Source organism: Hyla sarda, chromosome 4 (genome assembly GCF_029499605.1).
Source record: "Hyla sarda isolate aHylSar1 chromosome 4, aHylSar1.hap1, whole genome shotgun sequence".
NCBI lineage: Eukaryota > Metazoa > Chordata > Amphibia > Anura > Hylidae > Hyla > Hyla sarda.
This window is the reverse complement of record NC_079192.1, coordinates 215,486,696-215,504,092: the sequence shown is the minus strand read 5'-3', so window position 1 is coordinate 215,504,092 and position 17,397 is coordinate 215,486,696. Positions and strand designations below refer to the sequence as shown.

At 43.7% G+C, this 17,397-nt stretch overlaps 1 protein-coding gene across 2 annotated transcripts in view; it reads left to right on the top strand.

Moving 5' to 3' along the window:
- The window catches only part of FBXL13 (F-box and leucine rich repeat protein 13), a 278,659-nt gene that overhangs the window by 20,073 nt on the left and 241,189 nt on the right, over window positions 1-17,397 (top strand). Inside the window, exon 4 of one of the 2 annotated variants that reach the window (XM_056573483.1) lies at window positions 15,287-15,354. In XM_056573483.1, coding sequence (XP_056429458.1) covers window positions 15,287-15,354 — 68 coding nt within the window. Of the gene's footprint in view, window positions 1-15,286; window positions 15,411-17,397 lie in introns of those variants that run through there. The other variant, XM_056573484.1, reaches the window with a different exon arrangement.

Below are 17,397 nucleotides of genomic sequence, written 5' to 3'. Positions count from 1 at the left end.
AATTGTGGATGTGTGGCCATGTTATGTTTCTCTATGTGTGAGTAAAACCTATACTTACCTTTCTTGAGTCCAGCCCTGCTGCGCAACACTTCCGAGGTCAGCCTGTAAGACCTGCCTGTTTAGCCAACCAGTAGCGGAGGCAGGACCCTCGATCCATTGATTGGCTAAGCATTCAATTCCACATGTCGCCCCTACCTCAGAAGTGCTGCGCAGTGGGACCGGGGCTCTGTCAGAACAGCAGCAGTGGGGTAGTGAGAAAGGTAAGTATAGGTTTTTCTTCTTTTACCACCTACTTAAGCACAAGAAAACATAAAAGTTACTCCCTAGAATAGTACTTTAATGTCATATTAATGAGGTTGAAATGGCTAAACAGATTTAGCAGAAGTGCGAACATTAGGGTTTCTTTCCACATAGAAAAATTGTACACTGTTTATATGGGAAAACATTTTCACTGTGTATAACATACTATTTTGAGTTCCCATATGTATTAAATGAGAAAATACTAATTTAAAAAAAAACAAACTGAAAATCTATTGATGTAGTGGTCACTATTGTTTTAAACAACTTCCCTCCTTGAGATAGCCTATGTGGTACTAAAATTGCAACCCAACTGATCTTGGTAGTGATAACTCGCCATAGGTGACAGGTCCCTGTAAAACCATCGTGCCTGCAAACGTGACAGCTCTTCGCGGGACCAACGTGTCTGTAGACGTGACAGGTCTTAGCAAAACCCTCGTGCCTGTAGCCGTGACAGGACATTGGGCAAATATCATGCCTGTAGACATGACAGGTCTTTGCATAACCATTGTGTCTATAAGTGTGACAGATCTTTGCGAAACCCTCGTGTCTGTAGACGTAACAGGTCTTTGTGTAACCATCGTGCCTGTAGATTTGACAGGTCATTGTGCAACCATCGTGTCTGTAAACGAGGCAGACATGACTGGAATACCACCACCTATCTCTCACAAACCTATTGCTTTAAGACGTGACAGTAACAATTACACTGCAGTACAACCCCCTGCCAAAGTGTCAGGCATGGCAGGAAAACAACTTCCTATGTGTTGACATGTTTGCTTTGTAGACGTGTCAGCAACAACCACTAAAACAAAGCAACCGCCCTACCGGCATAGCCGGCACTATGTGTATGCCTAAAATTATATGAGCCATAACATGATAACTGCTATTGCTGTATGCATAGAATGTCATGAACATAAGCACAGTATAATTTCTATGACCGTTTATCTGAGAAAAGCTGTGAAAACACGAGATACATATGGGTAACAATAACTAAAAAGATCCCCCCCCTACAGATGTGACAAGCTGTATGAAATGTATGCTCGGTATAGCTGTTATATGCACCCTAAGAAATGCCGTGACGTATATTATAAATGTGTGTACGGTAAAGCTAGGAAACAACCCAGAATTAATGCTAAGCAAACAATTGCTACATGACTGAACGCACTGAAAAACTGATAACCAAAATGCATCCAGAACATGCTAACCATATGCCCAGGATACAACATTCTAACTATATGCACAAATAAATATGCTAACCACATGCCCAAAACAGAACAAGCTAATCGCATGACCAGAATAGAATAAGCTAAACGAACGCCCAGAATAGAACATGCCAAACGTATGCACAGAATAAAACACCCATCGTACCAACAGAACATGCTAACCATCTGCAGGAAAAGTTCCAACGGTATGCACTGACTAAATGGTATAACGTGTAATAATATATATTTTTTCAAAGCCAATACCGAACACATTCGCAGACTAATTCTAATATGTACCAACACTGCTACCTCCTGATACTGAACACACCCTATAACGTATTAACTGTTATACCATATGCACTAGATGCACTAACCATTGCAAAAAATAAAACTATAAACTTATGCACCAAAATATTACGAACGTATGCATGAGTCAATTAGGGATCGACCAATATCGATTTTTTAGGGCCGATAACGATACCGATAATCTGTGACCTTTCAGGCCGATAGCCGATAACTTATACCGATATTCCGGTATAAATTATCGGCTATTTCCCCCCCACCCCCAGCCGGCCCCGCAGAAGCCGCTGCAGATCAATGATTTAAAGCGGGCGCTTTAAATCAATGAACTGCAGCGGCTTTTGCTGGGCCAGAGACTGCCGCCTGCTTCTCTCCCCCTGCCTGTCCTGGGGTCCTCACTAGTCCAACCACCACCGCCACTGCCCCATTGCCTCCCCCATCCCCGGTTTTATAATTACCTGTTCCCGGGGTCCGCGCTACTTCTGGCTCCAGCGGCATCCTGAGCGATCACTGTGCGCACTGACGGTGATGTCGCGTTGAGAACGTCACTCGTCGCTGCGCAGTGCGCAGGATGCTGCAGGACGTTGCAGAAGCCAGAAGTAACGCGGACCCCGGGAACAGGTAATTATAAAACCGGGGATGGGGAAGGCAATGGGGCAGCAGCGGCGGCTGTCTCTGGCCGGGGAGGGGGGGGGGCGGTTCATTATTGGCATATCGGCAAGGTAATTGCCGATACCGATAATGTCCAAAACTGTGAATATCGGCCGTTAAAATATCGGCCAAACCGATAATCGGACGATCCCTAGTTTCAATTCTAGGCACATATTTTTTTTTTTGTTGCAATTAACATACATGCTGAAGGCTACACCCAGATGTACAGGGTGAAAGCTGAGGACCAACATGAAAAAAACACTACTAAGTTATGCATGCTAAAAATACTAAGAACTATCGCATACACAGTAAAAATGTTGTGACCGTATGTACCATATGAAAGCTATGTATATATGATATGAATGCTAAAACTTATGTACAGTATAACAGCTATACAAATTAAAATGCTACAATGTACAGTAAAATCAATGTACAGAAAATGTTCCGTATGAAACGGTAACTACTACAAGCGTATGTACAGTATAAAAGCTACGCGCGTACATACAGTATAAATGCTACAAGCATACATACAGTATAAAAGCTACGAGCGTACATACAGTATAAATACAAGTTTACATACAGTATAAATGCTATGAGTGTACGTACAGTATAAATGCTATGAGTGTACGTACAGTATAAATGCTATGAGCGTACGTACAGTATAAATGCTACGAGTGTATGTACAGTATAAATGCTACAAGCGTATGTACAGTAAATGCCATGAGCGCACGAACAGCACACAATGAACAGGTCACGATTCGGCTGGCTGGAGGTGGATGCTCTGTGCCAGAGAGGGATTGGCGTGGACCGTGTTGGTGGACCGGTTCTAAGTTGCTACTGGTATTCACCAGAGTCCGCCGCAAAGCGGGATGGTCTTGCAGCGGCGGTAGCAACTAGGTCGTATCCACCAGCAACGGCTCAACCTCTCTGACTGCTGAAGATAAGCGCGGTACAAGGGAGTAGACAAGAGCAAGGTCGGACGTAGCAGAAGGTCAGGGCAGGCAGCAAGGATCGTAGTCAGGGGCAATGGCAGGAGGTCTGGAACACAGGCTAGGAACACACAAGGAAACGCTTTCACTGGCACAATGGCAACAAGATCCGGCGAGGGAGTGCAGGGGAAGTGAGGTATAAGTAGGGAGTGCACAGGTGAACATACTGATTAAGCCTGCTGCGCCAATCAGTGGCGCAGTGACCCTTTAAATTGCAGAGACCCGGCGCGCGCGCCCTAAGGAGCGGGGCCGCGCGCGCCGGGACAAGACAGACGGGGAACGGGTCAGGTACGGGAGCCGGGATGCGCATCGCGAGCGGGCGCCTCCCGCGTCGCGAATCGCATCCCGGCTGGGAGTGATATTGCAGCGCACCCGGTCAGCAGGTCTGACCGGGGCGCTGCGAATGAGAGGATGCTGCGAGCGCTCCGGGGAGGAGCGGAGACCCGGAGCGCTCGGCGTAACAGTACCCCCCCCTTGGGTCTCCCCCTCTTCTTGGAGCCTGAGAACCTGAGGATAAGACTTTTGTCTAGGATGTTGTCCTCAGGTTCCCAGGATCTCTCCTCTGGGCCACAGTTTTCCCAATCCACCAAAAAAAATCTTTTACCTCTGACAGTCTTGGAGGCCAGAATCTCCTTCACAGAGAAGACGTCAGATGAACCGGAAACAGGAGTGGGAGAAACAACTTTGGGAGAGAAGCGGTTAAGGATGAGTGGTTTAAGGAGAGAGACATGGAAGGCATTGGGAATACGGAGAGAAGGAGGAAGAAGGAGTTTGTAAGAGACAGGGTTAATCTGGCACAAGATTTTGAAAGGACCAAGATAGCGTGGTCCCAGTTTGTAACTGGGGACACGAAAGCGGACATATTTAGCGGAGAGCCATACCTTGTCTCCGGGAGCAAAAATGGGGGGAGTTCTTCTTTTTTTATCAGCAAATCTTTTCATCCGGGATGAAGCCTGTAAAAGAGAATTTTGGGTTTCTTTCCATATGGTGGAAAGATCACGAGTCACTTCATCCACAGCGGGCAAACCAGAGGGCAAGGGAGTAGGGAGGGGAGGAAGAGGGTGACGGCCGTACACCACGAAAAATGGGGATTTAGCAGAAGATTCGGAGACTCTGAAGTTGTATGAGAATTCGGCCCATGGTAGAAGATCTCCCCAGTCATCCTGGCGGGAGGAAACAAAATGCCGTAAATAGTCACCCAGGACCTGATTAATTCTTTCTACTTGCCCATTGGATTGGGGATGATAAGAAGAAGAGAAGTTTAATTTGATCTTGAGCTGTTTACAGAGGGCCCTCCAGAATTTAGACACGAATTGGACGCCTCTATCCGAGACGATATGCGTGGGCAAACCGTGAAGGCGAAAAATATGTACAAAAAAATTGCTTTGCCAACTGTGGCGCTGACGGAAGACCAGGAAGAGGAATAAAATGTGCCATCTTGGAAAATCGATCAACGACCACCCAAACAACTGTGTTGCCACGGGATGAGGGCAAGTCCGTAATAAAGTCCATACCAATCTGTGACCAAGGCTGTTCAGGAACAGGCAGAGGATGAAGGAGACCAGCAGGCTTCTGGCGAGGAGTCTTATCCCGGGCACAGACAGTACAGGCCCGCACGAAATCAACAACATCAGTCTCCAGAGTCGGCCACCAATAAAATCGAGAGATGAGTTGCAAGGATTTTTTGATGCCCGCATGGCCTGCGAGGTGGGAGGAGTGTCCCCATTTGAGAATCCTGAGACGCTGGCGTGGAGAAACGAAGGTCTTCCCTGGAGGAGTTTGCCTGATGGAAGCTGGAGAAGTGGAGATCAGACAGTCCGGAGGAATGATGTGTTGCGGAGAGACCTCTACTTCAGAGGCATCAGAAGAACGAGAGAGGGCATCGGCCCTAATGTTCTTGTCAGCAGGGCGAAAATGGATTTCAAAGTTAAAACGGGCAAAGAACAACGACCACCTAGCCTGGCGAGGGTTCAGTCGTTGGGCAGACTGGAGATAGGAGAGATTCTTGTGATCAGTGTATATGACAACTGGATATTTTGATCCCTCCAGCAGGTGCCTCCATTCCTCAAGCGCCAATTTAATGGCCAGTAGTTCTTGATCACCAATGGAGTAGTTTCTCTCCGCTGGAGAGAAGGTCCTAGAAAAAAACCCACAAGTAACAGCATGCCCGGAAGAATTTTTTTGTAGGAGGACAGCTCCAGCTCCCACAGAGGAGGCATCTACCTCCAATAGAATGGGTTTAGATGGGTCAGGTCTGGAGAGCACGGGAGCAGAAGAAAAGGCAGACTTGAGATGTTTAAATGCGTCTTCTGCTTGGGGAGACCAGGACTTAGGATTGGCATTTTTCTTGGTTAAAGCCACGATAGGGGCCACAATAGCGGAGAAGTGTGGAATGAATTGTCTGTAATAATTGGCGAACCCCAAAAAACGTTGGATAGCACGGAGTCCGGAGGGGCGTGGCCAATCTAACACGGCAGAAAGTTTATCTGGGTCCATTTGTAGTCCCTGGCCAGAGACCAAGTATCCTAGGAAAGGAAGAGATTGACATTCAAAGAGACATTTCTCCATTTTGGCATAAAGTTGATTTTTCCGAAGTCTCTGAAGAACCATGCGGACATGCTGGCGGTGTTCTTCTAAGTTGGCAGAAAAAATCAGAATATCGTCCAGATAAACCACAACACAGGTATATAGGAGATCACGAAAAATTTCATTAACAAAGTCTTGGAAGACGGCAGGGGCGTTGCACAGGCCAAAGGGCATGACCAGATACTCAAAGTGTCCATCTCTGGTGTTAAATGCAGTCTTCCATTCGTCCCCCTCCCTGATGCGGATGAGATTATAAGCACCTCTTAAGTCCAGTTTGGTAAAGATGTGGGCGCCTTGTAGGCAATCAAAGAGTTCCGAGATAAGAGGTAAGGGGTAGCGTTTTTTTACCGTGATTTTATTAAGTCCGCAGTAATCAATGCAAGGGCGTAGGGAGCCATCTTTTTTGGAAACAAAAAAAAATCCAGCTCCGGCAGGAGAGGAGGACTTGCGGATAAACCCCTTTTTTAATTTCTCCTGGATGTACTCCGACATGGCTAGAGTCTCTGGAGCAGACAGAGGATAGATTCTGCCCCGGGGTGGAGTAGTACCCGGGAGGAGGTCAATAGGACAGTCATAAGGCCTGTGAGGAGGTAAAGTCTCTGCTTGCTTTTTGCAAAAAACATCAGCATAGTCCATATAAGCCTTAGGAAGACCAGATACCGGGGGAACCACAGGGTCACGACAGGGAGTACTGGGAACCGGTTTAAGACAGTCCCTGTGACAAGAAGTACCCCAGTTCTTGATTTCTCCTGTGGACCAATCAAGGGTTGGGGAATGGCGTTGAAGCCACGGTAATCCAAGAAGAATTTCTGAAGTGCAGTTGGAGAGGACCAAAAATTAAATTTTTTCGTGATGGGGTCCGGTGCACATTAGGAGAGGTTCCGTGCGGTAACGCACGGTACAGTCCAATCTTTCATTGTTAACAAAATTGATGTAGAGGGGTCTGGCGAGACTGGTCACCGGGATGTTGAACCTGTTGATGAGAGAGGCCAAAATAAAATTTCCTGCAGATCCGGAATCCAAGAAGGCCATAGCAGAGAAGGAGAAGGTAGAAGAAGATATCCGCACCGGCACAGTAAGGCGTGGAGAAGCAGAGTTCACATCAAGAACTGTCTCACCTTTGTGCGGAGTCAGCGTACGTCTTTCCAGGCAGGGAGGACGGATAGGACAATCCTTCAAGAAGTATTCGGTACCGGCACAGTACAGGCAAAGATTCTCCATGCGGCGTCGTGTCCTCTCTTGAGGTGTCAAGCGAGACCGATCAACTTGCATAGCCTCCACGGCGGGAGGCACAGGAACGGATTGCAGAGGACCAGAGGAGAGAGGAGCCGGGGAGAGAAACCGCCTCGTGCGAACAAAGTCCATATCCTGGCGGAGCTCCTGACGCCTTTCGGAAAAACGCATGTCAATGCGGGTGGCAAGATGAATAAGTTCATGCAGGTTAGCAGGAATTTCTCGTGCGGCCAGCACATCTTTAATGTTGCTGGATAGGCCTTTTTTAAAGGTCGCGCAGAGGGCCTCATTATTCCAGGATAATTTGGAGGCAAGAGTACGGAATTGGATGGCGTACTCGCCAACAGAATTACCCTGGACCAGGTTCAGCAGGGCAGTCTCAGCAGAAGAGGCTCGGGCAGGTTCCTCAAAGACACTTCGAATCTCTGTGAAGAAGGAGTGTACAGAGGCAGTGACAGGGTCATTGTGGTCCCAGAGCGGTGTGGCCCATGACAGAGCTTTCCCAGACAGAAGGCTGACTACGAAAGCCACCTTAGACCTTTCAGTAGGAAACTGGTCCGACATCATCTCCAAGTGCAGGGAACATTGCGAAAGAAAGCCACGGCAAAACTTAGAGTCCCCATCAAATTTATCCGGCAAGGATAATCGTAGGCCGGAAGCGGCCACTCGCTGCGGAGGAGGTGCAGGAGCTGGCGGAGGAGATTGTTGCTGAAGCTGTGGTAATAGCTGCTGTAGCATCACGGTCAGTTAAGACAGCTGGTGGCCTTGTTGCGCTATCTGTTGCGACTGCTGGGCGACCACCGTGGTGAGGTCGGCGACAACTGGCAGTGGGACTTCAGCGGGATCCATGGCCGGATCTACTGTCACGATTCGGCTGGCTGGAGGTGGATCCTCTGTGCCAGAGAGGGATTGGCGTGGACCGTGTTGGTGGACCGGTTCTAAGTTGCTACTGGTATTCACCAGAGCCCGCCGCAAAGCGGGATGGTCTTGCAGCGGCGGTAGCAACCAGGTCGTATCCACCAGCAACGGCTCAACCTCTCTGACTGCTGAAGATAAGCGCTGTACAAGGGAGTAGACAAGAGCAAGGTCGGACGTAGCAGAAGGTCAGGGCAGGCAGCAAGGATCGTAGTCAGGGGCAATGGCAGGAGGTCTGGAACACAGGCTAGGAACACACAAGGAAACGCTTTCACTGGCACAATGGCAACAAGATCCGGCGAGGGAGTGCAGGGGAAGTGAGGTATAAGTAGGGAGTGCACAGGTGAACATACTTATTAAGCCTGCTGCGCCAATCAGTGGCGCAGTGGCCCTTTAAATTGCAGAGACCCGGCGCGCGCCCTAAGGAGCGGGGCCGCGCTCGCCGGGACAAGACAGACGGGGAACGGGTCAGGTACGGGAGCCGGGATGCGCATCGCGAGCGGGCGCCTCCCGCGTCGCGAATCGCATCCCGGCTGGGAGTGATATTGCAGCGCACCCGGTCAGCAGGTCTGACCGGGGCGCTGCGAATGAGAGGATGCTGCGAGCGCTCCGGGGAGGAGCGGGGACCCGGAGCGCTCGACGTAACAGAACATACAGCAAAATTCTTCCTTTTTGAATCTTATACATGTAAACACAGAAATAGAGGCATGCACAGAACAAAAATATACAATATATGGCTATCCATATATGCATGCACAAAAGGAATACACAAACTGGTATAAAATGTGCACAGAAGAAGGGTATACCTAAAAATCTATACAAAGACTAAATAATCAAATGAACACTATGCATGTCTGCACGAAAAATCCATGGATGTGTGTATGCAATACCCTCTATTTCCCCTGTAGTATGCGACCGACCAGGAACACCTAACACATAGCCTCACAACAGTAACTAAAACCACTGTCGGTGCAACCCTACTAGCGCATTGTGTCAAACTGTAGCGCACAAGACTTTTTTTTTATTTTTTATAAACATGCAGTACAAATGCTAGGAAATCAGGTACAGTACAAATACTAAGAGCATATGTACAATACAAATACTACCAACGTATCTGCCGTATAAAGAATATGCGAACGTACAGTATAACACTATGAGCGTATGTGTAGTATAAACGCTATGTGCAATGTAAATGCTTTTGGATGTAAGTGCGAAGCAAAAGCTGTGCGTATATACAGAATCATGCAATGAGCATATGTATAGTAATGATGCAACAAACGTACAAGCAGAATAAAAGCTACAAACGTATGTGCAGAACAAAAGCTATGAGCATATGTGCAGTTTCAAAACTGCGAGTGTATGTGCAGTATCAATGCTACAAGTGCATGCGTAGTAACAATACTACTACTGTATGTATAGTAAATGCTATGAGCGTACATTTAGTATAAATGCTATAAAATGTAAGTGCAGTTTAAATGCCATGAACTTATGAGCGTATGTGCGGTATAAATACAATGAGTATATGTGCGGTATGAAATCTGTGAGCGTATAAGCGATACAAAGGCTATGGATGTATGTTCAGTAAGAATGCTACGAGCATAAGTGCAATACAAAAGCTATGAGCATAGGTGCAGAATAAACACTATGAGCATATGTGCAGTATAAAAGCTATGAGCATATGTACAGTATAAATGCTTTATGCGGTATAAATACTATAAGCGTAAGTGTAGTAAAAATGCTATGAGCGTATGTGCGGTATAAAAGCTATGAGCGTAAGTGCGGTATAAATGCTATGTGCGTATGTGCAATATTAATGCTAAGAGCGTATCTGCAGTATAAAAGCTATAAGCGTATATGCAGTATAAATGCTATGAGCGTATGTGCGGTATAAATGCTATGAGCGTATGTGCGGTATAAATGCTATGAGCGTATGTGCAGTATAAAAGCTATGAGCTTATGTGCAGTATAAATGCTATGAGCGTATGTGCAGTATAAATGGTATGCACGTATGTACAGTTAAAAATGCAACAATGAATGTAAGATTAGTGCATGTAATGACAGCATATATATTATTTTTATTATTTTAATCTATTCCACCAGTGCAACACATAACTCCAATAAACCTGCAGTCAATTCTTACAGAAGATACCCTGACCACAGATGGGGCTGGTTACAGATGGTCAGGAAGTAAAAAAAACACTGGCAAGGAAGTACTAGAACTGAAAGGGTTACTATGTCATAACTACAGTCATGAATTTCACCTAGTAGCAGTAAATAGGTGATAGAACATTATCATTAACCATAATGGCACTGGAAAACAACAAGTTTACCTAGAGTGATAACGAAGCTGCAGTCTGAGCAGCAATCCCTACCGAAGATACCTGACCACCGCTGGGACTCTCGTTACAGTGTGCCAGGCGCGATAGACCGAGCTGTTAATTAAGTGCATCCTTAAGCACAGCAAAAGAAAACAAGTAGCTGAGACTTCAGCAGAACTCATCAAACAGACATGTCCTCAGCCTGCGAGATGGCTGCAGCGGCGGCTGACTTCCTGACCACCACCGCTCCTTCAGTCCCACAAACTTGATCGACGCCACTGCACTCTGTGACAGATCCAAACAGCGCAACGAGGCGCATGTACGTCAGCATCCCGTTTTGCTGATACGATTCTCCCGCCAATTTCGCATAATGTCATGTATGTCACGAGATAGGACTCCTGGTGTTGGGAGAGCCAACGTGGGTATTTAAGCTCTTAATGCCCCTCCCACAAATACAGGATAATTTAGCCTTCACACATATACATCCCCTGGCCTAATTAGGATATCCTTTTAGGCGAGATCTAATTTTGGACTTGTGTCCATTTCTTCTGATTTGATATTTGTTAGGGGTGGACATTTAAACTGTGTAAATAAAGGTTATCCAAAATTATAGGTATGCAGAAGAAGATGACACTCACCACTGGATGCTTTCATATGCTTTTATTCCACCATTGGAAAACAGGGGTGCAGGCAGGTGCATTCACAAACAGGAGCGACCATTGGTTTGCGATGTATGCGTTTCCTCTGGCTGAGAGGGTAGATTCACACGTGCAGGATCTGCTGCATATTTTCTCCTGCTGATTTTGCTACCCATTGATTTCATTGATTTCAATGTTGATTTCATTGTGTAACAAAATCAGCTGCAGAAAATAAGCACCAAAATATGCAGCAGATCCTGTGTGAACCTACCCTTATTGTAATAGTTTACAAGAAAATACAATGGCCTCATGTTACAATATTTTCATCAAACAATGGTCTTTTCTGGAACATTGTAACTTGAAACCAACTCAACATACAAGTCAACGGACAGTCCAAATCTCCAAAACGTGTCACTGGCTGGAAGAATTGACCAATACGAGTGGGCACTTTACAGGTACAACTAACTAAAACCAGAGAGAAAAAGCGGAGTCACTTATAAAACACATTAAGTGTTGAATTTTATTAATTCCGTAGAATGTACAATACAAAAAATGGTTAAAATTGCATAATATCAAAGAGGAATACAGCTAAAAAGGTGGTATCACCGGCACATGAGACTAAAGCTGTGGTATATAAAGTATTTTGCTGTCTGCATCAGCTACAAAGCAATAAATAAAGTATATGTAAACTAGCACACTAATTGCACATATCCAGGCGACTGCACTATAACGTATCAAAAATTACATATGCCTCAAATGAGACCAGAATGCTACATATAGTATAAAGTGCAGTGTGCATGTAAACAAGAGAAAAGTTGTTGCAGAGATACAGACCAATGTAAAGATATACAGCAGTACAGCAGCAGATGGCAGAGACCGGGATAGCACCACTCCAACATACGTTTCGGTACGCAACCTTCGTCTGGTACAACTAACTGTATTACTAAAGTGCAGACTTGCTCTCTGGTAGCACCTCCCTACAGTACAGTGGGGGAAATACATGTTCTGTACTGCTCTTACCCTGTGCCAGGGTTGGACACTCCATTTTACTTTTTTGGAACACTGGGGGGCATTTACAAAGAGTGGTATGAATTCTTAACTATTTTAGAGCACAAAAGTTGCTGTAATAGTTGCAGACATGTGCCAAATTTATCAAACGGAGCACAGACTTTAATAAATTTCACTGATGCAACTTCTAAAAAAGTCTCAGATTTCGTGCAGATATGCGACTTTTGTGTGAAAAGTCGCATATACCCTTACTCAAAAGTCACACAGAAAATGTGGGGCAGGGCTGAATTGACATGAGAAACCATCTATTTCTGGTATTGTGCGACAATTTTGTGACATGCACTCTTAGTAAATCATGGGTAAAAAATCATGACAACGTTTCAAAAGCAATTGTCGCACAAAAAGGACATTTTGTACGACAAACTTAGAGAAAAAAGCCATTTAAAAAGCTTTCTAAATGTCTTGATAAATCCCCCCCCCCTTGTGTACTCCGTACAGGACCCTAAAGAAGCTCCTGTCCTCTACATAGACAGTCATTTGCAGATTTCAGCAGCTGTTTCTTACTTTTATATGCAAGGACTTCCTTTATCTGTATTAGGTATCTACCTATTTTTTTTTTATTCTCTATTTTTCCTTTTTTTTGGATGCAATTTTTGGGCTTCAGAACCAATTTCCAGGTTTCCTTAGAGATATAGGCCGACATTTATCATTGTAGGTTTAAGTGAAGCATTTTTCTACACCTTTTTTTGTGTGCTGGTAATGTGTAGGAGCACCAAATTTATTAAATAGCCACAGAGCATCTGATAAATGTTGTGCAGGTCACATTTTCTGAAATCCCTCTCTTCACATGCATTTCACAAAAAAGCGCAGTTGATAAAACACTTCCATATCATGTGTATTTTCAAAATCAGTGGATTGCAACTCTAAATCAGCAGAAATGTGTAAATGGTAAATCTGTGCTTTAAATAATCCAAAGTCTTCACAGCACTGGTAAAACGTCCATTTAATTTAATTCATTAAAATCCATTTAGTACAAAATAAGGTGCAATCCAACATGTTCAAGATAAGAAACCTCACCCTCTGACGCGTTTCCCCCCCACTGGGCCTTAATCATAGATACAGGGATTAGTATTCACAGGTATTTAAAACACAGGTAACTCTGCCTACAATGGACGTAGATATTCCACATATTTAAAAGAAATACAGCAAATACAAAAAAAAAAAAAAAAAAACTCAATGACTCGTAGCCAAATCTAACCTATGATTCATGCCTTTCGGATACGAGGTGTCAAACATAAGAATCCAGAAACCTTCCCTATTCAGCAATTTTGCATGTCTGTCTCCTCCTCATAGCGGCTTAGTAACCCTTTCTATTCCAGTAATAACAAGGGCACTAACATCGCCTGCATGGGTATGTAAAGGTATGTAAGGTTTCTAGTTACATGAGTGGATCCGTAGATATGTTCCTGCAATCTTTCTTTTATGCGTCTACTTGTACAGCCCATGAAACCCAAATTGCAACTTGTACATTCTATTTAGTAAATAGCCCATGTCGTATTGCAATTTATGAAAGAGTGAATGATCTATATAGAACCGGCAATTGTTTCATTAATTTCTTTAGTCTGGTTAATAAATGCACAGCACACTAATGCTATAAATGTGGTGCTAACCGATGCGGTTGCTGTGTGTTTATTGATCAGACTAAAGAAATGAATGAAACAATTGCCGATTCTTTTTATATCATTTGATCTTTCATAAATTGCAATACGACATGGGCTATTTACTATATACAATGTACAAGCTGCAATTTGGATTACTTGGGCTGTACAAGTAGACGCATAAAAGATAAATGACGGGAACATATCTACAGATATCTACACAAATGTAACTAGAAAAACTTCCAACGTCTCTAAACATTTTTTACATCCTGTAGGAAGGAGCAGGGGGCCGTCATTGATGGTCAGTATGTGTCACCGAGGTTCCTGTCCTTGGTGAGGTAAGAGACTTTTTTCTCAAGTATCAGTGTTGCAGATTGCAGTCTGACACTTCAGCTGTTTAGTATGGCTGTAGAGCTGATCCAGGATGGCTTTTACTGGAAGTAGTCAAAGTACTGGGTGGGTGACTACTCCCCACGTCCCAGGCCAGGTCTTGGCAGGCTTATCGAAGCAGTCAGCACTGTCAGGTGGGGTGATTTATCTCCATCTGACAGTGAAGCTGTGGAGTCCTCTGGGCTGAGGGCTAAATACTGCAAACAGGCGTGCAGGCTGCCTGGAAGCCTGCCAGTGAGCTTTTCTGTGGCTGAACATTCAGCCGGGTGTGAACAGACACCTAGGATTCCAGTTGAACTTTGTTTTGCTGTGTAGGAACAAGCACCAAGACAGTTATTTTTTTGCTGTGTATGAACAAGCACCAAGACTGTAATGTTTTGCGGAGTGTAGATAAAACACTGAAGTTTGATTTCCTTGCCTCTAAACTGCATCCGCTAACCGACTACCAGAGCAAATCCCCACAATACCCATGCAGGCAATGTTAGTGCCCTTGTTATTACTGGAATAGAAAGGGTTACTAAGCTGCTAGAAGAGAAGAAAGACGTGCAAAATTTCTGAATCGGGAAGGTTTCTGGATTCTTATGTTTGATACCTCATATCCGAAAGGCATGAATCATATAATAGATTTGGTTAAGAGTCATTAAGGTTTTTTCTTTTTTTTGTATTTGCTATATTTCTTTTAAATATCTGGAATATCTATGTCCATTATAGGCGGAGTTACCTGTGTTTTAAATACCTGTGAATACTAATCTCTGTATCTATGATTAAGGCCCGGCAGAGCGGAAACGCGTCAGAGGGGGAAGTTTCTTACCTCAAACATGTTGGATTGCACCTTATTTTGTACAATGTGGATTTTAATGGATTAAAATAAATGGACATTTTACCAGTGCTGTGTAGACTTTGGATTATTTATCTTCTAGACGGTGAAGGAGGACTGATTGCACGTGCACGGAGGTGAGCACTATCCATATCATTCTTTTCTAAATCTGTGCTTTGTCTCCTTTAGAAGTTGGCTAAGTAATTACTGTACTTTGTCCTGGAGACCAGCAGATTTTCTTACTGCTTAACATTCTCTTAACACAGGTCTTTTTTTCCATTCAGGTGTCGCCAGAGCTATTTAAAAAGGCATACTCGTTTTACATCAACAAGCTGCAGAAGCTGTACTTTGAGTGAGTACTTTACTGCCTGACAAAAAGGGGATTAGCTGCTAAAAGTTAAGTAAAAGGTGTGTGGGGGGTACACTTAATATTTTATATCTAGGGTCATCTGTTAATGTATTAGAGATGTCCAGTCTGTAAGCAGTTAAGGTTTTGCTGACACAGTCAGATGGAAACAAAGAAATTCTACTCTTTTATTAACTCAATAATGATCTTTTGGTACTTTGCCATTCATATGTAAGCTATTGTACATCCATTTGACTGTTGACACTGTAAATTGTATTCAATTTATGAATCTGTAGCAGTGAATTTAAGTTGCAATAAACAACTTCTTTTTATATAGACACAATGGAGTGTCAATTTACTAATATTGTCTAGTTCACTGGTACTTTACTGGTAGACCACACTGCAGTTCTGTACTGCGGCCACCAATCACCCGGACATCTGGTCGGTTAAAAGGGTACTCTGGTGGGAAACATATTTTAATTAAATTTTTTTTTTAAATCAACTGGTGCCAGAAAGTTAAACAGATTTGTAAATTACTTCTATTAAAAAAATCTGTATCCTTCCAGTACTTATTAGCTACTATATACTACAGAGAAAGTTCTTTTCTTTTTGGATTTCTTTTTTTTTTTTCTGTCCAAGGTGCTCTCTGCTGACACCTCTGTCTGCATCAGGAACTGTCCAGAATAGGAGCAAATCCCCATAGCAAACCTATGATGCTCTGGACAGTTTATGATACAGACAGAGGTGTCAGCAGTGAGCCCTGTGGACAGAAAAAAAAAAAGAAATCCAAAAACAAAAGAACTTTCTCTGTAATATACAGCTGCTAATATGTACTGGAGGGACAAAGATTTTTTAATAGAAGTAATTTACAAATCTGTTTAACTTTCTGGCACTAGTAGATAAAAAAAAAAAAATGTTTTCCACCGGAGTACCCCTTTAATATGTTAAGGACCAAGGGCATACCTGTATGCCCTGAGTCCGCTCCCTTTCTATAATGCGGGGCCACGGCGGGACCCATGGCTAATAGCACACGCCACTGCGATCATTAACCCTTTAGACGCGGTGTTCAAAGTTGATCACAGAGTCTAAAGTGAAATTAAACTACCCCCAGTGAAATCGCGGCATCCCGAACAGCTGTAGGACACAAGGAGGGTCCTCACCTGCCTCCTTGTGTCCGATCACCGAATGACTGCTCAGTGCCTGAGATCCAGGCATGAGCAGTCAAGCAGCAGAATCATCGATCAATGGTTTCCTATGAGAAACCATTGATCAATATAAAAGATCAGTGTGTGCAGTGTTATAGCCCCCTATGGGAGCTATAACATTGCAAAAAAAAAAAAAGTGGGAAAAAAAAGTTAATGAACACCATTTAACCCCTTCCCTAATAAAAGTTTGAATAACCCCCCCTTTTCCCATTTAAAAAATTCCAAAGTCCAAAATAGCTTATTTTTAATCACTTTTTATATCATGAAAAAATGAATAAAATGCGATCAAAAAGTCTGATCAATACAACAATGGTACCGCTAAAAACTTCAGATCACAGCGCACAAAATGAGCACTCATATAAAAAAGTTATAGGGGTCAGAAGATGACAATTTTAAACGTATACATTTTCCTACATGTAGTTATGATTTTTTTCCAGAAGTACGACAAAATCAAACCTATATAAGTAGAGTATCATTTTCATTGTATGGACCTACAGAATAAAGAGAAGGTGTCATTTTACCGAAAAATTTACTGCTAGAAACGGAGGCCCCCAAAAGTTACAAAATGGTGTTTTTTCTTCAATTTTGTCGCACAATTATAATTTTTTTCCATTTTGACGTAGATTTTTGGGAAAAATTACTGATGTCATTACAAAGTAGAATTGGTGGCACAAAAAATAAGCCATCATATGGATTTTTAGGTGCAAAATTGAAAGAGTTATGATTTTTTAAAAGGTAAGGAGGAAAAAAGTGCAAAAACTGAAAAAACCCTGGTCCTTAAGGGGTTAAGGGAAGCGCCCAGAGGAGGCATCCACTCTCCCTCCATTAATTTGTATTATTGTTT